Raw genomic sequence first — 25,532 nt, 5'->3', positions numbered from 1 at the left:
CGGAATACCTCGCCTGATGCATCCTAGGACTGCGTTAGCCTTTTTCACAGCTGCATCACATTGATGGCTCATAGTCATCCTGTGATCAACCAATACACCCAGGTCTTTCTCCTTTGTCACTTCCAATTGATACGCCCCCCCAGTTTATAACAAAAATTTATGTTGCTTAGTCTCCAAAAGCAAAATGTTGCACTTTGCACTATTAAATTTCATCTCATTTCTATTAGTTCAGTTTACAAGATCATCTAGATCTTCTTGTATAACTCATCTGTCTCTAAGGATTATGATAAAAAAGCTTTAAGAACATGAAGCAAGAATAACAGGCACAGCAGCTATGAAGCTGTGTGTGAGCAGATACTATTGGTGCACTGTTTGGCATGAAGGAACAGATCCTGAGTATACCCTGTTCCCTCACCCCACTGGCAGGCTGAGTAAAGCCCATATCACTCCTAATACTCCATGAATGCAAATAACTGCCTTCTACCGCCTATTTCTGAGGTCTCCCTCTTCAGGCTCAGGATGGGGAGAGCAGAAGTGACCAAACTCCTTATTCCCTACTCTTATTGTCAGCTGTGATGCTGTTCTTTTTAGAAGTTCAGCAAATAGAACAGATTTTATTGAAGATCTTAATGGTGTTGCTACTGCCTATAGATGATACCCAATCAAGCAAACCAAACATTGTGCGAAGCCAGAATATACTGTGGTGCAAGAAGCAAGCAAGGAAAAAAGGAATTGGGCAATATAATTGAATTAACTGAAGTTCAGCTGCCCAAAATGATCTGGGAAAAATTAGTTTTCCCGAGGAGAAAATTAAGGCAGCATGCAGAGCTCATTTTCAAAAGTCTCCTAAAATTCAAAGTTGAGGAGGTAAATAGGAGTTATAGCTAATCTGGATAGGGAAGGGATATGTGTAATATTTGGATAGCTGTCCTTTGAGCTCTCTCATTATGCAAACACACTCTTGGAATGTGCCTGCATGTTTCACACCAAACCTGGATCCTTCTAGAAATCTCTAGCCATCGGGGATTGCATGGATCTCATCTTGAGTCATGGAGCACTCCTATAAGGAATCATGGTCCTCCTACACCTTCATTTCCTCTAGCCACCATCACAGCAAATCAAAAATGTGAAAACTACCTGGTCTCTTTGGCTACAACGGCTTCATCTGTAATCTCAGCTACCACTTTGAGGTGAGATTTGGAGGAAGTGTTCTTCTGTATCTATTGACATGTATACAAAGGTGGAGATTTCATAAATAAGGTGATAGAGAAGAAAAAAGATTGAAGTCTTTGGTCATTTGCCAAACCACCCCCTTCTTTAAGAAAAATATTTCATATATCATAAATCCTCTCAACTTGCTCCAAAGCCAGACTGACGAGAAGAAATCTCAAACCTTATTTTGGCTCGAAAAAATATAAAACCCTATTGTCAGAAGCACAGTTATGCTGCTTGTACCTTTGGGCCTTTTTCTGCTGTCGAACACAATGCTTGAGTCCTAACTCAAACGATCTTGAACTTATCCCATTTTACTAAGTTTTGGAGGGGACCATATTTATTCTGTTTTGGTGGCATGGAATGGAATCATGTCCTAACAGTAAGTGTTCAGGATAGTTTGGAACAGTTTTGCTATGCCTTTGCACTCGACCAAAACTTCCTCCTTTTCTTATCCCTTTACAGGGATCCCGTTCATGAGAAACTGCTGAGGGATTTAGTCATAGAGAAGGGTTATCTCGAGTAGAGTAACAGAAGTGATTCCTCAGCCATATCAGAGACAGAGATGCTGTTCCCAATATTTCCTTAGCCCTAATGGTTTTTGTTTGGTTGGGTTTTTTGGGGGGGTATCTTCTATTGTAGGCTCAAGCACTCTGAAAATTCAGAATAGTGGCCTTGGCCTCAATAATTGCATTACAAATCTAAGGGATGGTTTGCCTGACCCTCTTGTTTCTATGTATTCCATAAAGACTGCTCACAGGAAATACCTTATTTTCTGTGTTGGAGAGGATCATTACCTGTATTTGATTTTTCTTTTGCATCCATGTTCTTCAGCAAATGTCTTACTGTGGTGGCAACTCACTTGAGAAAGCTGTGCTTTCTTTTTTTCTCCTTCCATGGCAACTGACTATTGAAAGCACAGATGTTCAAAAAGGCTTAAATTGCCTTAGAGAAGAGTATGTTCCATACCTCGGTTTAGACTTAGTGAAAAATATGATAAAACATCCAACTTCACTTAAACTCATTATGTTCATCAGAGCAAGGATGACAAAGGTCTATTTGTCTCCAGAGAAATTTCACAACCTATTTGAATGTTGCTAAGGCTATTAGAATTTATGGCATCCTGCATACTGGGAAATCCATTTGCCAAATTGAGGGTGAGACTTCAGTTCTGGCTAAAGAAAGTATCTGCTTCAAGAACAATCTGTATTCATATAGACTTCGTATGGAAAGCCTAGATATCTATCAGTTATTCTTCTGTTAATTGGAATTGAGGGATCTCTTTCTGATTTCTTATTTTACTTTACTTGTTAGCAATCCCTTTCTGGATATTTTTCCTAGCACTGAATCTTCCAGCAGAGGGAGCTGTAATATTAAATTTAGTAGGAAGATAACTTTTTATAAAATATTCTGCATACTTAAAAAAAAAAAAGTCTTGCTCTTTATATTTCATGGTCTTTTGATTTTGCAGAAGTGACCCTTAAAATTGTTTTAAAAGAGTGATGAGAGGAAAAGATATCCTGTAAACAGAAAACTTTTTTTTTTCAGCTTTGTGTTAGAAGGTCTGATCCTGTATTCTTTGTTGACCTGAAGTTGCAATTAAAGTCAATGACTATGTTGGGCTAGTAATGCCGGGTCTGCTCCACTTCTATTTTCTTCCCATCCCTCCTCTTCTCCCACAATAAAGACAAGATGAAGGTGGGAGAGTGGTTGGAAGATAGCGCTGGAGTAAATGTAATGTGTGATTTGTGTTTAAATGTGCTACCAGTTTATTGCTCCTCTGAGAATGCAGCAAAAAAGCATTCAGTTACTGTACATAGATGGCTGGTGTGACGGCCTGGCATCCTCCACAGGGGTGGGAGGAGCTTGTGCTTGCCCTGCTTCTGGTGCTATGGTGTGGTGTCTACCTCCGTGGGTAGGAGGAATTCCTGCCCCTGTGCTGCAGTCTGGCTTTTACCCCACAAGTGGGAGGAGCACCTAGTCGCCCTGCTGCTGGTGTGCAGTGTGACTTCTACTTAAGTTTGATTTCCTGTGGGAGTACAATGTACGTTCAGACATACTCACTTCCATTCAAAAGTCTTGAGTTCTCTCTTTCTCTTGCTAGCGAGATGTGTGGCTCCTTTACTTCCACTTAAAAAATCATCAGCTATTTTCAACATATGCAAACATTAAAACTATTTTTAAATGCTTTTATTTAGCTGCTGAATGTAACCTTGCCATCTGAATGACCTTGATTCTTGAACAGAGAGAAACTTTCTAAAAGCAAATGTTCCTGACACCTGCTGGTGGTTATATGGATAATGTATATGAAGAGGAAAATTAAGCCTGGAGTCTCCAGATACACTGCAATAACAACATTGTCAGTGTTTTTTAATGTTTAAGCAATACCAGACCTGCAAAGATCTGGATCGTACAAAATAGAGTTTTGCATATGGCAAGAAGTTCAAGAGTAAGCTGTTGAAGAGGAAAATATACATAATGATTTTTTTAAAATAATTGTGCGCTTGTGTTGACCTCAGCTGTAATATATAACATTGTATAATTTTCATTGGCTGACTTTCACATGTGCATTTAGTCAATAGCTTATTTTGCAAGTACGCCGTGAAACAAAATATGTAGCAGCTCGTACCAGTTTATTTTCTATATCAGTGGTTACCAAACTTGTTCCACCACTTGTGCAGGGAAAGCCTCTGGCGGACCGGGCTGGTTTGTTTACCTGCCGTGTCCGCAGGTTCGGCCGATGGCGGCTCCCACTGGCCAAGATTCACTGCTCCAGGCCAATGGGAGCTGCTGGAAGCGGTGGCCAGTACGCCCCTTGGCCGGGCCTGTCAGGGGCTTTCCCTGCACAAGCGGCGGAACAAGTTTGGGAACCACTGATCTATATGTTTAGTTAAATCTTTCGGACGGAGGGTGGTTTTTTCATGTCATGTTCCTTTTGATTTTTCTCTTTCATTGTGATTACACTTTATGAATTGATAAAATGTAAAACTTTTTTTCATAAACTTGGAGAGTAATTTGATTTCTGTTTTGCCAGTAGTGGGGAGGTCATAATTAGGACATATTAACTGTTTGTTTACTTTCCATGTACAATTTTCAGAAACAGATGTATATACCTTTGGCCTTGGACAATATGGGCAACTTGGACATGGTACGTTTATTTTTGAAATGTCGGCACCAAAGGCTGTGGAACATCTGAAGAGGCATAAAATATGTAACATTGCATGTGGGGAAAATCATACAGCTGTAATAGCAGGTATGTATGCTGAAACTTCTGAAATGTACTTAAAATGATAAAGTATTATCATTTATGATATGGAATTGGTTTATTATAAAATGAGCACAGTGAGGAAAACATGCAGATTTCATTTAAGGTTAAGTGACTGCCCAATCCAGTGGTCAGTGGAAGAGCCAGATTGGAATTTAGGAATTCTGTTTTTGACTTTCTGTATATGCTTATTCCTGTAGACCATGCTGCCTCTTAAGGAAGCTGTAGCCTCACAAAGTCCTCTCTAACACTCATGCATGAGTCTCAGTTTTGCTATACAGTTTTATTGTATTTTTTATTAGTATTTTATTTTTTGGTTATCTAGACTAACAATCCCAGACAATACTTTTGTCTGAAAATGTATTTATCTTCTGGAAACATATTCAGCAGTTTAAAAATCATACAAATCTTGGTTCAGATTCAATTTTTGAAAATGAAATACACCTTGCTTTCAAAATGTATTGAATTCTACTCTTATAACAGTTTTGTCATGTGCTTTTAATGCACCTTCTACATTAGTAACATGTTTCTTTTTTCATGTAGACAACGGCCTTATGTTTACTTTTGGAGATGGACGACACGGCAAATTAGGACTTGGAGAAGAGAATTTTACTAATCAATTCATACCCACCTTATGTTCTAATTTCTTGAAGTTTACAGTCTGTTTGGTAAGGCTTTGCTTTGTTCTTTTTCTCAAGCTTTGAAATGCTTATACTTTATAAAATCATTTCATATCTTATTAAAGGAAATCTGACAGTTTAAAATCATATTTATATTATTTCTTTATAGTATTTTATTAATACTGTAGATTAATAGTGAAAGAATGTTAAAATGTTTTGTTTTATTTACCACTTCTCATTCTGCTGCTTCACTTCTTGCTCTGTGATCGGTTTGGACCATAAAAATAGACTAGTCAGTTTTTCTTTCAGATTGTTATGCGCTTTCACAACACTGCAATGTTGCAAACACTTCAAAGGAATCCATAAATTTCAGACAAATTTTTTTTTAAACATTTTGGTAGTTTTAGTTTTAGGAATAGCCTTCTACCCAGTGTGTGGACCTAAACCACCTGGTTTATATCACTTTAATATCACAGATTATTTATAATGTAGGTTATTTACAAAAGTTTAATCAAATGAAAATGTATTAGTTTTTTACTCCAAACATGATGAGAAAAGAGAGGCAATATTGTTCTTTTAGGTTATTGTTTTAGTCTTTCTGCTGGTATTGAGGAAAATTGCTGTAATGCTAGCTCCAAACATTCAGAAATTGAGTCAGGCCCCAAAAGATCAATTAAACAAACAAACAAAACCAAAACCATTTTGAGTTCTTTTTATTTGCTTCTGTTTCTTGGGCCATCAACATGCCAGTTGGGTCATGTTTTCAAGCTTTTCTCTACAGCTATGAGGGCTAGAAACTTTTTTAAAAAAAGAAAGTTGAGATTCTCATGTAATAACTGTCTCCCAGATTGGCTAGGGCTCTAAATAAAACATCAAATATTATGAGACTTGTGGTAGTTTTCAAGAGATGGTAACATTGTGTATATGTCATATTGGCTAACTTCAGAATGATTTACTAAACTCCTTTGAAAATTGATGCAGAATTTGTTGCTTGCTTCCAGAGAGTTGGCTAGTTTTATTCGGTTTTACAATATATTGTATTTAAAAAGTTTCAATCCGTTATATATTTTAAACATCAGTGATTACAGTTTGTACTCTATCTTACTGAAATCTGTAACTTAGTGTGGAGCAAAACATTTGGATCTTCTAACCTGTTTCTTAGTCGTTGGTCCAGAAGATGAATGCAAGTCGATGAGATCCTTTTGTGTTTACACTGTAGGTTGCTTGCGGTGGCTGTCATATGCTAGTTTTTGCCACTCCAAGGCCTAAAGGGTCTGAAGAAATACACGAAGATTTACATGAAAACTGTTTGGCTGCTACTATCTCTAAACTGGGTGGTGATTCATTAGTAACTAACACCTTGCAGAGAACGTTATCGGCTCGAATGCGGCGGAGAGAGAGGGTAAATTCAGAGCTAATTATTTCTGACATTTATTAAGTTTTCATGATTTTTTACAGGAAAAAAGACTTTTTAAAAAAAAAATTAAATTATAACTTACACTCACCAGATAAATATCCCTCTTTGAAATAAATGTTTGTATTTCAAGGTTCTTCTTTGAGTAATGTTCCTGTGAGGGCTCCACTTCAGGTGTGCCTGCACCTTTAATTGGAGATTTTAGTAACAGTGCCCATTCAGCCCATGCATGTGCTCCATACATCCTTGTGCCTTGCAGCAAGGCTGAATGGGGCTGTGCAGACAAACTGCCCTCAGTTCCTTCTCAACTGCCTTCAGCCTGAGACAGTGGCTTCTGTATGCCTGTTCTCTTTATTATTTAGCAGCTAGTTAATTAATATGTAGTTAGATATTTTATAGTGTTTGTAGTTGTTGGAACAGTTGTTCCCTTTTTTCTTTTCCTTTCTCTTAAAAAAATATTGATGGGAAAGATTTCCCTATTTAGGAATCATTTTTTGTTATATTGCTTGGGTAGTCCAGGTTCCCCGGGATTTAAAAGGTGCCTCTATTGCTGCGAGGCTGTCCCAGTCAGGCATTCTCAGTGCCTCCATTGTCTGTGAGATACTCATCTTCCCAGTAAGTACATAATCTGCACTTCCTTCAACGATAGATCCTGAAAAAATAGGGAGATCAAGTTTAAACTCCTGATGATGGAGCAAGCCTTAAAACTGGCTTCAGATCCAGGGGCGGAAGACCACCCTGTATACAGATCTCCCAGAACAGCTTGTGCCCCATCCACATCAATATCCTGGTCACTGGAGGTCGACAGAGATGGAGGCAATATCATGGCACTGATTGCATCTATGGCACCAAAGACCTCAGCAAAGGTAGCCTTGACATCAGCCTCTATTCAGAAAGAAATAAAGAGTAAATCTCTGAGAAAGTCTCAGTCACTGGTGCACAAGAAGGCTACGAAAACCTCAGGTCCCCAGAGGAGTATCATGCAGGGTCCAAGTGATTCTGGTACTGCAAAGACAGGGAAGACAGCTTCAAAGAGTCAGTCCTCAAAGACAAACTCCTTACCGAACTCAGGTATCATACCCAGAGCTATAGACACTCTTCCAAGAAGAATTCTAGTCTCATCCCTGAACATCAGTTGGTGCCAGCCACTTAGAAGTCTGTGATACTGAAGACTGCTTGACTGGTGTAATTGGAGTCTACTCATTCCCATGCCAAGCACTTGGTGCCAGCTACATCAGTACTGAAGCTGTCCTCCACAGGTTCTTGCTTGGGCCTGTCATTGATGCCATTAGTACCGCAAGAATTTGGATACTCTAAGGATCATCTAGTATCTTCAGAGTCAGACACTCCTCTGCCAACTGGTACTGGGGGTTACTCTCCTCAAGATTTACTTGGTCACTGACCCCCATCCTCTAGAATATCATACTCACCCTCGTTTACAACACAAGCAGAACAGTTATTTTCCCTCCTCCCCACTTGGATATGTTGAAAAGGAGTCCTAGGACTCTCAAATCTCAGTACAGGCTTCCCCTGTCTACTCTAGAACACATTGCTGCCTCTCCTACACTGAGGTATTGGAGGAGGATAAACCTCAAAGGACACCCGAGGTGGCAAGAAGAGAGATGGTTGCCTCCACCTATCCCATATGCCCCCCCTCCAGTGGCCTTGTTGGGAGCTGTGGGCATTCTGTCAACAATATGTGATGAAGTTATCACACCACCAAAGGAAGCAAAGAAGAGTACATTCCCCAACCACTTGTGGCACCATAAATGCCAGAGGAGGAAACCTTTGTGGAGTTGGACTCAAGGGCAGACAAGGAGGTAACACCTCTTACAAATATTTCCTCCTCCTCGTCTGAAGAAGTTGTGTTGCCTCCACTATCTTCTCTGGCAGATGACTTCAGGTACTTACAGGAACTGATGAAATTGATGACACACAGTTCAGGAGTCACACCATAAACTCCTATATATTTTACCTATGTCAAAATTCTTGAGGATTGCCATTCCGGTCAACAAAGCTCTTATGGAACCTGCTAAGACTGTTTGGCAAACCCCAGCTACTGCACTGCTTATCCGCAAGAAGGTGGATAAAAAGTATTATGTCTCTTCCAGGAAATCATAATTTCTATTTTCTCACCTAGTGCCAAATTCTCTCGTAGTGAAGTCTGTTAATGAATGGGGCAAACAATATAGCTCAAAGTCCACCCCGTACAGCAAGGACCACAAGAAGTGCTATCTTTTTGGCCATAAATCTTCAGCCACACTTCACTTTAGAATAGTAAACCATCAGGTGCTCATGGTGAAGTATGCCTATTTGAATTGCAACAAATTTAATTCCTTTATTGATCATCTGCCAGAGAAACATTGTGACCAATTTAAGGTAATTATTCAAGAGGGTTAGCTCCTAGCAAAGACATTGCTCCAGGTCTCCTTGGATGCTTCAGATACTCCAGCACAGTCTGAGAAAAATGTCTTGGGCTGCGCTGTAAGGCTTCCCAGGAGAGGTCCAGAGTACCATTGAGGACCTTCCCTTTGATATTCACAAGCTCTTTGCAGACTCAATGGGTACATCTTTCCACATTTTAAAGGACTTGAAAGCCATGCTGAGATCCTGATTTATACGTCTGTAAATAAGAGGAGATTTAGTAGGTCCCAGAGCGCACAAAGATCACACCCAGCCCTCAATTCAACTTACCATAGATCATCTGAGCCCCTGGCCAGGAAACCAAGATTTGTGACTCTTGACCTACAAGACACATTTTCATGTCACTATTCACCTTTCACATAAGAGGTTTCTTCATTTTCTGATCAACAACAAACACTTACTAATATCACATGCTCCCTTTCAGGCTATCTTCTGCTCCAGGTTATTCTCAAAGATTCTGATGATAGTTGCCACCCACCTACGTCTTCTGGGTCATTTCCCCGTATCTGAATGATTTGTTGATTGGGGCAGAACTTATCAGGAAGTGTTGGTGGCTGTAAAGATGACGTGTTCTCTGTTCCACAGCCTGGGCCTTCAACTCAGCCTCAAAGTCTGTTTTGACTCCAGTACAGTATCTAGACATCATAGGAGCTTGCCTGGATGCAGTGACAGGCAGAACATGCGTCTCTTCCAGCAGCTATCTCGTGCTGAGTCTTATCTCAAGGATTCATGGCGGTCCTCAAGTAACAGTAAGAGATTGTCATTGACTGCTGGGGCACACGTCAGCTTGTGTCTTTGTAGTGCAACGTGCCAGATTACATTTCCGAGGTCTCCCTGGATGGCTTTGAATGGTTTACAAATCAAGCAAGCACATTCTAGGCAGGTTAGTGTCTGTTCCCCAGTGGGTTCTGTGGTCACTCAACAGATTGAAGGACCTGACCAAAACCTGCACAGGTGTTGCGTTCTTTTAGCATCCTCCTACCATAATGATAATGCCAGATGCTTCAATGTTGGGTAGCGGGATACATCTGGGACCTCAGAAGATACAGGACAAATTGTCACTACAAGAGCAGCTCCTCCTCCTCATCAATTGTCTGGAATTGAGAGTGGTCAAAAAGATAATGACAGGCAATGTGGAATACACATACTATATCAATCGTCAGGGAGCATCACATGCCCCATCTCTGTGCTGAGGTGATCAAAACTCTGGCATTGGTGCATAGCCAACCAGATAGTCATTGCAGTTTCTTTCCTCCCTGATAATCAGAATACCATGGCAGATGACCTCAGCAAAGATTTCTTCCTGAATTACCATTGGTAACTGGACTCTTGAGTCCTTGACACAGTATTCATAGCTTGAGGGTTCCCAGAGGTTGATCTGTTTGCAACAGCAGCCAATGCAAAATGCATCAAGTATTGCTCCAGAGGGGTCTCAGTCCCTAGCCCATAGGAGACACTTTTTTCATTTCATGGACAAGGGGTCTTCTCTATGCTTATCCATTGACACCGTTATTGTTGAAGGTTCTCAACAAGATCAGACCAGGTTGATAGTGCTTGCACCAGTGTGACTGAGACAAGTTTGGGATCCCTGTCTAAATAGACACAACTGTTGTTCTCCATAGCATCTTCCAGTCATTTCTCGTCTGCTGACTCAGTATGCTGGTTAAACACTTCACCCCAACCTGCAGATACTGAGGCTTCAAGTATGGTTCCTCAAAGGTTCTCTGAAGTAGAGATATCCTGTTCATCAGAAGTACAACATGTTTTATTAGATCAGTTTTCTTCATTGCAGGGCCCGCGAGCCAGTGGTGGCTCCCATCGACCCTAAATGAGGCTCACTAAGTTCCCTGTAAGCTGTGCGGCCGCACAGCAGGCTATAAATAGCCATGCAGCAGCTCTAAAGGGCCATGCAGCAGGGACCTTGAGAGGAGAGAGGTAGGGTGTGGGCGGAACTGCGGAGGGAGCAAGTTGTGGCTTGCAGGGCTGCTGTGGGGCTCTCCCCCCAGCCCTAGAGCTCCGTGCTGCTGCAGGGGTGAGAGGGGCCCTTCCCCAGGAGTTCCGTGCTGCCTGCTGGCAGGGGAGAGAGAGGATCCCTTCCCCTGGAGCTCCATGCTGCCTGCTGGCAGGGAGAGAGAGGCCCCAGCCCTGAGCCCCCTCCTGCACCCTAAATCCCTCATCCCTGGCTGCAGCCCCCTCCCACATCTCAAACCCCTCATCCGCAGCTCCATTTTAGAGCCCTCACCCCCAGCCAGTGGGGTGAAAAGAAAACGGAGGAACATATGGTCCAATGAACATTTGGACAGCCTTACTAGGATTGCGATGACAGATTACAAATACTGCATGAACAAAGTCAAGGAGGAACAGGCACACTTTTGCTCATCCAGTTTTTAAAGTAAGTTTTGCATTATTCTGCTCTCAAAAAGTTTACTTGCATAGGTGCCTTTTTAATTCCATATATTTTTCTGGTTATTATTTTTATAAAAGGAGTATTGTTTTATTGTGCAAGTAGACTTTGTTTTAGTTACGAGTGGCTCTGTAACATTACATCATTAAGGTTAGTGAGCAGTGTGTTAATTTAGTAGTTCATGTGGCTCTTACGTTGAAGATTTTTTGCTAAAGTGGCCCCCACTTCAAAAATAGTGAAGAGCACTGTATTAGATAGTAGAAAAAATCTACAAGAAATACTTACTTCCTGAAATGAAAATATCATCTTTGGTGTAACATTCAGATCTCACGGACTCACTCTTCTCTTCCCATGGTATTTTGATTACCTGTTGGAATTGAAAACATCAGGATTTTCTGTGAATTCCATTAGGGTCCACTTAGCTTCAATAACAGCTTTTCACTTTATCCATAGGGTTTTTTTACCAGTCTTCACTCACCCAATCATGGCAAGATTCCTAAGAGGTCTATTGGATCTCTCCCCTCAAATCAGAGATATTATTTCCAGCTGGGACCTGAACCTAGTTCTTAATTGCCTCATGAAACATCCTTTTGAGCCACTAGCTGTGTGTTCTTTATTAAATTTATCAGTTAAGACAACTTTCCTGGTGGTCATCATGTCTGCCTTCAGGGTTGGAGAACTGAGGGCTTTAATGTCAGACTCCCCATTTATGGTATTCACCAGAGACAAAGTGTGCTGCAGCCCCTTTCAAAATTTTTACCTAAGGTGTCATCAGAATTTCATATTAAACTATTTATCTCCTCTTTCCCCCCACTCCCCTGCCAAACCACATTGATGTCAGGAAGCTATATTCTATATCCTAAATGTTAGGAGGGTATTAGCCTTTTATCTAGCTAGGACCAGGCTGTTTAGATCTAGATTGCTTGTATCCATTGCAGACAGAAACAGGGGATTGGTAATTTTGAAACAGAAGGTTATCAGAATGGATCTCCAGCTGTATTAAGGTCTGTTACAACCAAACTCAGGTTCAGTCTCCTTCAGGAATGATAGCACATTCCATAAGAGCACTATATAAAATCTGTAGCCTTACTTAAAGTCATACCAGTTGCAGAGATCTGTAGAGCATCAACATAGTCCTCTGTTCATACTTTTTCTAACCATTATGCCTTCATTCCTGCTGCAAGATCAGATGCTGCAGTAGGCAATGCAGTTCTTTCCTCTGCTCTTAAGCTTCTGCCTCCTTAGGGGGTGCTGCTTGGGAGTCACCTGAAGTGGAGCACTCAGGGGGACGCTAATTGAAGGAGGAGAGGTTATTCACCCTGTGCAGTAACTGGAGTTCTTTGAGATGTGTGTTTCTGTAAGTGCTCTACTACCCGCCCTCCTTCCTTTCTGCTTTGGAGTCTCCCTGGTGGGACTTTATGGTGGAGAAGTAACTGAGGGTGATTCACTTGTGCAGCCCCATATAACTTGAGTGTGGGGCAGAAGGATGTGTAGGACGCATGTGCGGGCTGGACGGGCATTGCCATCAAAATTTCCAGTCAAAGGTGCAGGGCACAGGCACACCTGACGTAGAGCATCCACAGGGACACACATCTGGAAGAACTTCAGTTACTGCACAAGGTGAATAACCTCCTCTTATTTGATGATGGGGGAAAAATGGGTAATTGCCCTGTTTTGCTTTTTTATGATCTGTAGAGGCCTGAAATTTAACAATGTGTAAGAGCCTGAAGCTTTTTGTTCCTCTCTTTAGAGATATCAGGAATGTCGAATCTCACCTTCCCTGTTTTCCCAGAGGCTTCCTTTGGAGGCCCCTGAGAAGTAAATTAGGCAATTTCTTGGCTGTTTATCTAATGTGTGAGTTAAATAGGTGTTTGGTTTTTGTTTTCTTAACCTGAATAAAAATCACTTCCTCTTAAGTAATAAGGTTTTGCTTCCTTGATATCTGTGGTGTCATAAAACCACCAGTTCTCCAGTTGTCCATAGTGTCTTACAGGGGAAAAAAAAACAGCATAGAGAACACTTGAATTTATAATATAAAAAACAGGAAAAGAAAACAGGGATGAGGTTAGCATTGGGGAGGAGAAACTTCTCCGGCCTTCTTTATACATCATGAAGAAACAGGAAATCACACAAGCCCATTTTTCTTCAGAAACTAGCTTCCAAGCTTTGTTTATGCTAAGCTCTGATGCTTTTATTATGTATAATGTAATGAAACATAATATTTCTACAGATTCTTACATTTGAAAAGAGTGTAGAAATGTGCGAACCTTTGAATTTTGACCTGTTCAAATTACCTTTAGTTTAATATTAAAAAGATATATCCCTTGAAGGAGATTGTGCCCTTTTGATACCTTTGAATTTTGAAATCCAGTTTCCATTCTACAGAATGTAGATAAATACAAAATAAAGGGAAATATTCTATGTACTTAAATTGTGGATTAAATAAACTCTCATTCTTTTAAAATCATAATGGAAGCTTTTTTTATTGTTGCTTATTTTAAGATATTGCACAATTATTTGACTATTTTGTGGAAAGCATCAGCTTAATATACCTGTCCATTTTTTTAGGACTGTAAATAATTGACATGTACAAACAGCTTTTATCATACTTAATTACAGTATTTGCTAGGCAAATACTGTAATTAAAGTATGAGAAGGTGATATTCTCTTATCAGCCTCAGAATGTTCTCAACATTTTCTCAAATATTTTTTTAAGGAAAAATCTCCAGAACAGTTTTGTCGAATGGTGCGAACGTTACCTCCATTGGGAGAAGGCTCCCTAAAACCTTCTTTACATGCTGCCAGCAACACTGTCCCATCCAATTTACCCACAACAAACCATCCTGATGTAACGGAAGCGAATACAAATAAAGCCATTGAATCAACTGTGGACTGCGAAACAGGTAAAACATGATGTTTCTGTTCATTGTTGTCTTTCAAGCGCTACATATATACTGTTTGTACTTTTGTGAGAGAAGCACTCATTTGAAGAAGGGATCTTCACAACTTGCGACTGAGCACTACACCTTTGTCTCAACCCAGTGTTGGCTGGTCAGACTCAGAGAGCACAAAAACAAGGGCTGGGAAGTAGTGCCTATGCTAGGCTGGGGAATCTGTTCCTCCCCAGCCCTTTTGTGGAAAAGATGTTTAAGGATTTCATGGGGGGGGGGCTAATTAAAAGAAAAAACAACTGCTATTGTTTATGTATAGTTCCTGCTAGCTAAAGACCTCAAACATACATGAGTTTAGCCTCACAACAGCCCTGTAAAGTAGGTAATTGTTACCCTCATTTTATAAATAAGGAAACCGCAGCACGGAGTGATTAAGTGACTTGTCCAAGACATTACATGTGTCTGTGGCAGAACTAGGAAGAGAACCTGGGTCTTTCCCAATTCTGTACCTTAATCACAAGACTCTTTCTTCCTTGGAAGTACAATATTACTAAAAGGCTCACCCAAAAGGAACTTTGCTCCAGATGCCTCTTTTGCATTGAAAATCTGCAAATACAAGCTGAGACCTGCAATGCCCTGGGATGCATTGGTCTGCTAGACTTCATCCTAGTCTTAATCTAAACTCATGTGGAGGAGCTGCCATCTGGGGTTAGGGGTTGGGGCATGTCTGGGAGCTAAGGCACCATCTGTATAAGGATAATAATACTTCCCTACCACTTAAGGGTGATGTTTGGCTTGCTATATATCACCTGCTCCAATTTATTGTACTTATTGTTTATACTTTTTATTTTCTTGTTTTATTTTTAAGAGGATCGGAAGCAGGAAAAAGATAAACCTGAAGAAAGTACCACAGAGGAAGATTCAGATAAGGAAAGTGATGACAGAAGCCTTGGAAACACAACTGATGTTCTAAATATGGTAAAATACCTACTACTAAATTGTGGCTTAGCAATCATTTTGAGGGAGAACATAGCAGTAAAATTGTTTGTATTATGGCTGTAATAAAAGTAGTCACCACACCTTGGTACCTCCAAGTTCTTGGGGCTCCCTTTATGCCAGCACAGACCCCAGTCTGGGGCATCTGTTACTACAAGGACCACAATCCCTTTATGTCCTTGGCATGTTTGCGTTAGTGGACTCCACCTCTTTGTTTTCCTCCTCAGAGAATAGGACCTTTCATGTCTCCCAGGATGGACAATTGGCATTTGTTCCTTGAATATTAAAAATTACATCCAAATTATAATTGTGTTTAAACCAGATGCCATTCATTCAAGAAAGAGAGAGAAGAAATAGATAAAAACAAAAAATAAAATGGTAGCATGAACTTTATTCTCATCTAAGCAAGAACGGCACAGAGCCCTGCTAAAATGTACTAGCCATCTTAGTTGCAAAGGCTGAAGGTTGGTAGTGATAATCATACTTACTGGTGTCTATATGTGAACCTCTTGCTTTTTCTTTTTCCTAATTGATTCATCATAGGAGCCTGTCATGGGGTGTGGCCCTCATAGCCAGACTGCCACCTCCTCCCAGTCATGCTGGGGATTAGCTCAAGGCCAACACCCACGTCCCCACCCAGGCCTGCACACTGGCAATCTGTCTCTGCTCCCACATACGGCTCCTCTCTTCGCTTCCAGACCTGCAGCGTCCTCTTTGCAACTCAGCCCTCCATCCATGTCACCATCTGGGTTTCCCCCTTCTGGTGTGGGGGAGGTGTTGCAGGTTGGGTATCTCTGTCCAACAGTCCAGCCACTTCCCCAGTGGCAAGTGAGGGGGACAGGAGCCTGCTCACTACTCCAGGCCCCAATCCAGGAATCTGATAAATAGCAGCTTCCTGCTGCTCCACTGTAACCTCTGTCAATGTTGCTCTATTTCCCTGGTCAACTTCCCTGTGGTTCCAGCACTTCCTTCACCCTCACCTCAGGGCACTCAACTGCTCAGTCCCAGTAGCCAGCCACTGCTCTGTCCAAGGTGCTTACAGTTCTCTCAGCCTTCCAGGGATGCAGTCCTTACTCCCTGGGCTCCCAGCAGCAACTGCCCCTATTCTGTCCTGCAGCTCTTTTTTTATCTGAGCCTGCCAGGCCTGGATTGGTTGCTCCCAGCAACTCCTCCCTGATTGGCTGTGCTTCATGGAGCCTCTCTGGGCCACTCGGAAGACACCTCCGTTGTTTCATCTGTGGCAGGGCCTGGTTAACCCCTTCTATGCCTGTGTGGGGTAGGCACCCCATTACAGCACTCATCAGGCTGTTGCTTTTGCATATATCTGAAAAATTTTGTGTCCCTGATGACAGGAAGAAACTGTTTTATAGTCAGCCCGTCATTCTTTTTGTTCAAACACCCGCACCTGATCAAGACACCTAGCCATCCCTGTTTTACCAGGACAGTCTTGGTTTTTCACATGAGGTCCCTTAATCCTGAGGACTACTATAGAGATGCTTGAAATGTGCTGACCTCTCATTTCATCATTGAAAATATTTGGATATTTTTTTTATTACAAACAGTTTGTTCAAGTGGCATTGGTATAAAATATTTTGTGTACCACTAATTCTCATCACACAGTGAGTGTTTCATGCTGCCATTGTTCAGGGCTGCAGCTTGTTATAATTTGTCATGTGACAACATTACTATGCAAAGGGAAGACAGAGGATTCTACCTTTTTTTTTTTTAATATGCTCCTGGCACAGCTTTTTTGATACAGGTGGAGGAGATTAAAGAAAGGATCCCAAATATGGAGCATTTGAGTATTTCACAACCCTAAAACATGTTGCCATAATAGTTTTGGGGGGGTTTAAAATAATTTTTAATGTATCACCTACATATCTTTGCCTATCCTATCCAGGCATACTAGAACATGTCCCAGCCCCATCCATTGTTTAGGAATTGGTGAATCCAGATCAGCATTATGGAGAGGCAATAGTGTAGTTTTTTTTACTTCAAGGGACTTAAGCATATGTTTAAGTGCTGGGCTGAATTGATGCCATAGTGAACATACTGTATCTATGTTCCTAAATGTGCTGTGGTTGATGCAGTACTTTGCAGGAGCCATTATTAGTTTGGCCAGAGTTCCTTGCTAATTTAATCATTTAAAATTTTTAAAAAAGTCTAGTCATTTACATACAAAAAAAGAAAAAATATTTAAAAAATAAAATAATTTTTCCCCCAATAGTGCTCCATAGATAATATTTTGGGAATTTCTTCTGTAAAGCAAAATAGATATAGTAGCTCGGGAATAAGAGAGAGAGGTTTACTTTTTTTTTAAATATACCATATTTGTAAAAGAATGGTGAAAATACTCCATACATATTTGGTGTAAAAATTGCCAAATATACAAATTAAAATAGGTCTTGAAGAATTTACTGACACATGAAGAAATCTCTTTAAACTATCTTGCATTCATCATGCACTGTCTGTATGCCAGGCATATTTTCACTTTTTTTTTTTTGTATACTGGGTTGTGAACAAATTCAGAAATACCTTTCTGTTAAGAGACTGATATAGAAGTAGTAGAAATATATTTTTAAATAGCGTTTTGAAAAGATATCTGTTTCAGGAAAATGTATCAAGACGGAAATAGAAACAATTATTCTTCCTGGTGCTAAATTATCTGTTTACAGCACCAGCTACTTCAATTCTAAATGGCAGCAGTGACTGTTTTTTGTGGGCCCCAAAGGCATGAAAAGCCTTGGTGGTGTTTTTTTGATGGCGTTAGTAGAAAGGATATGTGGGTATTTATATTTTTAAAAAGCTCTCTTAGAAACTAAAATGTTGTTGGTTCAGGGGAAAATCAGCAGTTCTGTACATGGTTCTGATCATAGGATTAGGTGTTAGTTACTGCCATTCAATTGGAGATTGATCTTGTTGCAGTGGTGACAGATTTCCTTTCTAAAAGAGAATTGATTGTGACCATGGGAGAAAATGAGGATCCCCCCCTTTTCATATTTAAGTAAAAAAGGCACTACACTAGTGGTCATACATCTGTGATGCATGGAAGGTGGCTTCAAAGTATACTTATAGTTGGTTACAGAATGGTGAACTGTTGGTTCATTAAAAGCTGAATTGAACTGTTTGCTAAAAATGGTTCAGATTCAATCAGAATCTTGATTCAGATTCAAGATCACCTGAATGAGCCCAGTGTGAATATACTGGAGACCTCTTAAATGTCATCTTGTAGCTTATTATTTTTAAATGGTGTGATGGATTTAGTATATTGATAATTGAACAATAGAATACATTTATTCACAGCAGTTTTAATTACAATTTAATTGACAGGGTTAATGTTTTGGGAAATGTTTTAGATCCTCTGAAGAAACGTATTAAATGTAAATAAGGTATCATTCTTATTCATTAATTTACATTTCATTCTTTAATTTGTATCCTCATTCTTTTCAGACACATATGATGAGACTGAATCCCAGTGACCAGTCCTTAAAATTAACACCAGTTCAAAAACAAAAGGTACTGTAATTAATCATGTTTGAAATGTAGAAAATGTATAACTCTCTTCATAGGGCGCCGTCTTTTTTTCTTTCTCTCTTTCGCTCCTAACTCTCATAAAGTAAACCTCAATTTCCATAGACTACTTCCTACATTAAATGTTTAGGCCTGGATTCTGCAAACGGCTCCACTTGGTAGAACCCTGAGCTTGCAAGGAAATCACTGGGGCTCTGTGCAGATGCAGGGATCTGTCTGCTTGGAGCAGTTTGAGATGAGACATTATAATATTACTGCAATTGAAGGGGCAGTATACTATAACTTACATTATACATTTGTAACATATATTAATGATAATTTGCCTTTTACTTGATTGCTGATACTAGAATATTTGGATTAAAATCCAGGTCAAAATATATGTAAAGTAACCATGTTTACAAAATGCTGGATGTAATTTTACAGTAAAATGTAATGATTCACTGGGCAATAATACTTTTATCACATTATAAAGTTGAGACTTCTGTATTACCATCCTGTATTAATTTTAAAGTGATAACTGAATTTTGATATTAGGGGTACATCAATATCAGCTCATAATCTTATATTTCAAAATTGATTACACAAAATATGATTGATAAATGGAGTATATAAAAAGAAAAATTTAAATTTAAGCCAAAAAAGACAAAGTAGCTTTAGGTCAATAGTAAATACATTGACCGTGGAATAGGGAGAGTGCATTTAACCTACTCAATAAGTGTTTCATTCTTTAAACATTATGTATTGTTTAAATTAATTTTATTTGGAATATTCCGTATTTTATGCCATTTTTTTTAGTCCTATCAAACAAATCTTTTCAGATGTGTCTATAGTCTTTTCCATTTGTTCTCATTTAATTTGTTCTTAATGCTTTCCTTCTTTCTTTTTAATTTTCTGCTTTTCATGTGGAATAGAAGAACAATAAAAATGTGAAACTGAAAAGTGATGGTAAGGGTGGGTTGAAAAAGACTAATCTTAATTTCATGCAGGAGGGTTCAAAATCAACTGATGGTTCTTTGCAAAAGCAGTCTTTAAATTCAGTGTCTCATGGAAATGGTTCAGATCTAGAATGCCGTGATTATGATGCCTTTGTGGGGAAAATTAAGGCTAATAACAGGTATATAAAAGATAAACTAGAACAGGCATATACTATTAGCAAACTGAAGTCTGATGTTCAGCAAACTGTTAAACATCAACTCAAATTAGTGAAAAGGAAGAAAGACTATGCAGGAAATCTTAAACCTAGAATACAAGACACATCTTATGGTCTCTCCAGTGATAAGACTAAAGAATTATTGTTTTCCACTGAAAAGTTAAAAAAAGCTATTAAATCTAAGCACCCCCCTAAAACAGATGTACTGACTTCTGCAGCGAGTAACAAACCAGTGACCATTTCAGTAACTGCACAAAAACCAAAACCTGGTAAACGAGAAAGTAAAGATGCAGTGGATGAAGTTAGGACATCTGACAAATACGGAGAAATATATGTCAGAGGGGAAGAAAGTAATGAAGAACAGAGAGAACTTAAGAAAAAGGAGAAATTCATTAAACAAATAGCAGTAACTGTGTCATCATCTTCAAGTGAGGAAAGTAGTAATGATTTTGCGAAATATGTACTTCAAAGGAGAAGAATGCGCAAGGATCGTTATAAAGACACAGGAACCCAGAAGAAAATAGAAGCAGTAGAAAATGTGAATGATTTAGAAGAAAGAGATACTGAGACAGAAGAAGAGCAAGATACAAATAAACAAAGAGAGAGTGCAGAAGAGACCAATATGAAAAGCGTGAGTGAAGAGGAAACAAAAGTGAAAAAGTTTGATGATAAACCTGATGAGGCCCCACAGCAAGATGCTAAGAATGAAGAATTTAATCAGGCAGAGAAGAGTGAAGAAAGTGAAATGGGAATGAAAGAGGGTGAAAGTGAAAAGGAGAACCAAGATGAAAACCCTAATAGTGAAGTAGAATTTGGAGAGGAGGAAGATGAAAATGAGGTTAGAAAAGATGATGATGATACCTCAATAGTAAGCGATGGAGATGAAGAGGAGAAAGGTAATGGAGAAGAAAGTGAAAAATCTGAAGCACAGTATGAAGCGGAAGGTGATCATGAGAGAAAGGCAAAGGCTGAAGAGAATCATCACAGAAGAGGCACAGAGGAGAGAAGTCAAGAGTGTAATTTTAAAGAGGAAGAAACAGTGGGCAAGAGAGAAGAGGAGAAGAGAGATGAGTCAGTAGGAGGAAAGGAGGGTAAATGTAAGGAGGAGCAGAGTGAAGACACAGAAGTGGAGGCTGAGAGTGAGGGTGGAGAAGAGGATGAAGACAGTGAAAGGGAGGAAGAGGGAGGTGAAGGCGAGGGAGAGGAGGAGGATGAGGAAGAGGAAGAGGGGGAGGATGGGGAGGGAGAGGAGGAGGATGAGGAAGAGGAAGAGGGGGAAGATGAGGAGGAAGGGGAGGAGGATGGGGAGGAGGAGGAGGAGGGGGAGGGGGAAGATGAGGGGGAGGAGGATGAGGAGGGGGAAGATGAGGAGGATGAGGAGATGGAGGGGGAGGGGGAAGATGAGGAGGGGGAGGAGGGGGAGGGGGAGGGGGAAGATGAGGAGGGGGAGGAGGGGGAGGGGGAGGGGGAAGATGAGGAGGGGGAGGGGGAAGATGAGGGGGAGGAGGATGAGGAGGTGGAAGGGGAGGGGGAGGGGGAGGGGGAAGATGAGGGGGAGGGGGAAGATGAGGAGGGGGAGGAAGGAGAGGGAGAAGATGAGGGGGAAGAAGGGGAGGAAGAGGAGAATGTTGGAGAAAAAATCAAAGAAAATAAGCCTCTGCAAAGGCATAATAAAAACAGAAAGCAGGAGAAGAAAGAAAGTGCTGTACAGAGCTCTAAACAGAAAGTAAGGACTAAACAACATGTAGTGAATGGATTACACAATTCAGAACAATTTTGGAACAATGTGCTACCTCATTATTTGACACTAAAATAGTACAGGATGCTGGAGATTTACTTTAAACAGATTCATTCAGGATATTGTTGTGCCATACCAAGTTTATTTAGCTATAATACTTTTTTTTAAAGTGATTTTTTAAAAAAAATTAATCACAATAAATGTATTATATTAACATCAAGTGCCAGTTTCCTAAAGGGCTACAGAAAACATTTAAGAGTTTGGTGACCTTTATCAGACCAAATTATCAGATATAAATTCTGGTGAAATCACTTTCATCTTTACTGTGTACAACACTATTACAGATACAGAAAGTGATTCCCTGAGACAAAGCATTTGCTTGACACAAATTTTGTCATAATTTTAGGATGATGGCATGTATTATGTCTTGTAACAATGTAATTTTAATTGCCTTTTTAATCAGATTTCTGGAGCTGAAACATTTAATTTTGATTATGGGGTAACTAACATGTTGATGTGCCTTATATGAATGGAATATCAATAAATCATAAAAATTCAATTTTGAGAAATATATCGTGTTCTTTTCCTTTTAATTTCTAGTAGGCCAATGTATTCATTTGTTCTTATAGACAAATAGTTTGTTAGAAAATTCCAGATAAGTCCAAGAAAAGACAGTGTCAGTATGTGGTCAGTACTTGGTTTCTGTAAACTGAGGCCTTGATGTTTCAAAAGGACTTCAGCTTAGTCTCTGATTCTAGTGCCAACATGCAATTGTGTGCTAAAAAATATGAGCACAAAATCAGGGGCCTCTGAAAATCTGAACCCAAATGTATTGTGGTTAAAGTATATCCAGTTAGTGATAACAAAACTATTTAATTATTAGAGGCAATTCACCTCAGATCCATACAGAGCCATGAAATGTTTCTTCATTCTTATTTACTTGTTGAGCACTGTTAATGTACTCTGTGCCATACATTACAGAGAAGACATGGTCCCTGCCTCATAGAGCGCATCAGATAGGCACCCAATACCCCTAGGTAACAAAGGACTGGGAATTTGGATCACAAAGGTCTTGATCCTGCAAACACACAAATGCTTAATTTTACTGCCATGAGTAATCCCAAGTGGGACTACTCACAGTACTAAAATAAAGCATGTGGGTACTGTTTGCAGGATCGGGGCCTAAGTGATGAAAGGAAGATGTAGTAAATCAAGAATCTAGATGAAATAGAATGGAAATTGCCATAAAAGATCTAGATGGCTGAAAAGACAATTTTTGGAATTTCTAAAAGATTTGGTGTTCCCCTAAACTCTAAATAATCATAGTTCCCCTTTTTTCAATTTTTGAAACTCTTAGCAAATAATTTTTAAAGGATTTGCACTATGTTTGTAATGGTGCGTCTGGTGAGGGGAAGGGAAAAATAGGTGGTTTTGTCATCCAGCATTTTCCTTAGTACTTGCGTACCATATTGGTGGCCACTATAGGAAACCCTAAAGTAGACAAATCTCTGTTAACCAACCTGAGTGGTCTTGACAGTCTCTGAAGAGAGTTCCTTCAATCTCTCTTTCAAAATGAGGACAAGAGGAGGAAGAGGAAATCAAAATGCATGGGGGAGGGGCGTGGGATTAACAGATGTCAAGCAGTAAAAATGTTAATTAGCACTTGTATTGTGGTTATGAAACATTTTTTTAAAATTTTTGTTTTGTAACATCTTGGTATTAAAATGTTTTAATTCATTGTCTCCAGATTTATTTCCAAAAAAGGCTGTAGTAATTTAGTAATAAGAACAGGCATACTGGGTCAGACCAAAGGTCCATCTAGCCCAGTATCCTGTCTTCCGACAATGGCCAATGCCAGGTGCCCCAGAGGGAATTAACAGAACAGGTAACCATCAACTGATCCATTCCCTGTTGCCCATTCCCAGCTTCTGGCAAACAGAGGCTAGGGACACATCCCTGCCATTCTGGCTAATAGCCATTGATTGACCTATCCTCCATGAAAATCACCAAACGCCAATAGATCTTGATCAGCTATACTATTTGTTCTCCTGTTTTTCAGTCAGTCACTCATTCCTTTTCACAAGCTTCAGAAGATATTTTCACTATCACTAATGTGAGTTTGTCCAATGACTTTCACAACCTAATTAGTTTTGTGGTTTTGAATTTTGCCTCTGAAAACATAGCCGTTGTAAATTTCTGAATTTTCTAGATTGCGCTGTTCAAGGTAAAGTCCTCAAAATGAAATGAACTCCAAATTCAACTGTCTCTAGCTCAGGTGCATACATAATGTTGATCTGTAGACCTTATTGGTTTGGTATCAGTGTGTGTAAATCTTGGTAAAGGGGTGCATATATGAATTCTGACATCAAAGCAGAGTGGCCTGTGTAAATAGTATGTATGTTGCACAACAGAATAAATTACTGGTTGAGGAACTGAAAACAGACTTCTCTAATGATGGAGTTTCATTTATATTGCTTAAGTGCTGCAAAAGCATCACTGAACTGTTCTGAAAATATTTAGATACATTGCTAACCTGATCTCAGGTGATGCATCATCAGTCCTGGAATATTGCTGTGATTTAACTTAGGGTAATGCTGAAAAGAGATTTGTATAGGACTGAAACTGTTTTCTTTAGACTGAACACCTGGCATAGTTACAACAAACCCTAATCGTTTCCTTTCAGGCCCCTAACTATATGTGTTATGTCTGGTGATAGATACTGGAGAGTCTTCTTTAGTTTAGGCGATGAGCTATTGCTTTTGAGGCCAATGATCTCTAGTCCAAATCCAGGCAGGAACTGATTCTTCACTGACCGCTAGAACGTTGCTTTCAAGCCACAGCCTGTGTAAGTGGAGTCCCCCACCTTGTTGAAGTGGGGAACACAGTTTTCTACATCCATTAGGAAGGAGTAGTGCTTGGCCCCGCCCCGCCCCTTCCCAAGGCTTCCAGGGGGAGAAGGGAAGCTAAGTCATGGCCTCATCTCCTCCCTGGTTTGGGGAGCTGCAAGAGCAAATAATCTCTTCTCCTTGGAGTGCAGGGATTACTATTGTGAATGGCTTTTGTACAACCATGCGGTGGGAGGGGGAAGCTTCTTTTTGACCAGCCATCATCTGGGCCTGACTGGATAGGGATGCATTAGAGCGAAGAAACTGATTTAATATTGCTATGTGGATCTCTCCTTTTGAAGGGGAATAAGCACATTAAAGCTGCAGCACTTCTAAGGGTCTTCCAAGGAACTGTTACATAAACTGAACAACACACCAACGTTACTGGGCTCTTGTGCGACTTCTAACTTCATTAACATAACTGGAACTGACACCTGCTGAGCCCTGCTCAAAGTTTCATACCGTCATTCAGTTGTATAGTATTTCCCTGGCAATACTATGATAGTTCAGTCTGGGTTAAGTATTCCTTAGCGGATGCACAAAGATTTATGTGCAGGACTTAAGCAGCACTATAGCAGTACTTCTGAAATCCTCTTTAGCAGACTGAAAATTTTGAAAGAGTTGTCATCCCTTCATACTTCCAAACTTATTTAAATTCAACAAAAGTAAGTTTTGGCATGACTTTATCTGAAAATGCCAATATACTTAAACATAGTCATTTATTCAGAAAGTTCTACCTTTTAGTAAACTTTACAGTCAATGCCGATTACCAAAACCATGGAAAATATGTCATACAGACTGGAGAAGATGTTTATGTATTTTACTCTTTTCAGCTTTTCTCATTTATGAAGGCAAATTGCTATACCTTAGGACAGCAGTTCTCAGGGGCCACAGGGGCCACAAGCAGGTTTCAGGGGGTCCCCCAAAATAAACCAGAGAGCAGGGCCAACGTTAGACTCCCTGGAGCTCAGGGTAGAAAGCTGAAGCCCAAGATGTGGGGCT

General features: G+C 40.0%; 2 protein-coding genes across 8 annotated transcripts in view; both read left to right on the top strand.

The window, feature by feature from the left end:
* The window catches only part of LOC311530526 (X-linked retinitis pigmentosa GTPase regulator-like), a 91,423-nt gene that overhangs the window by 32,903 nt on the left and 32,988 nt on the right, over positions 1-25,532 (top strand). For all 7 annotated transcript variants that reach the window (XM_084647239.1, XM_084647238.1, XM_084647242.1 and 4 more), the window contains 6 exons: positions 4,310-4,465; positions 5,021-5,145; positions 6,317-6,499; positions 14,056-14,242; positions 15,099-15,208; positions 18,677-18,742. In XM_084647239.1, coding sequence (XP_084503365.1) covers positions 4,310-4,465; positions 5,021-5,145; positions 6,317-6,499; positions 14,056-14,242; positions 15,099-15,208; positions 18,677-18,742 — 827 coding nt within the window. The remainder of the gene's footprint in view (positions 1-4,309; positions 4,466-5,020; positions 5,146-6,316; positions 6,500-14,055; positions 14,243-15,098; positions 15,209-18,676; positions 18,743-25,532) is intronic.
* LOC311514363 (uncharacterized protein) lies at positions 19,659-21,756 on the top strand. The gene is made up of 2 exons (XM_084616915.1): positions 19,659-21,099; positions 21,535-21,756. Exons 1-2 carry the CDS (start codon positions 19,738-19,740, stop codon positions 21,721-21,723), a joined length of 1,551 nt encoding a protein of 516 aa, XP_084473041.1. The 5' UTR covers positions 19,659-19,737; the 3' UTR covers positions 21,724-21,756.

Source organism: Lepidochelys olivacea (genome assembly GCF_965140295.1).
Source record: "Lepidochelys olivacea isolate rLepOli2 genome assembly, chromosome: 1".
Lineage (NCBI taxonomy): Eukaryota > Metazoa > Chordata > Testudines > Cheloniidae > Lepidochelys > Lepidochelys olivacea.
Note: the sequence above shows the minus strand (reverse complement) of the source record. Positions and strands in the feature narration are given on the sequence as shown.

What these genes read in the sequence shown, in the direction of transcription:
- LOC311514363 (XM_084616915.1), top strand. Translation starts at nt 19,738, where the DNA reads ATGCAGGAGGGTTCAAAATCAACTGATGGTTCTTTGCAAAAGCAGTCT. An exon ending in GGGAGGAAGAGGGAGGTGAA is followed by an intron (nt 21,100 to 21,534) that starts GGCGAGGGAGAG and finishes GAAGAGGAGAAT; the next exon opens with GTTGGAGAAAAAATCAAAGA.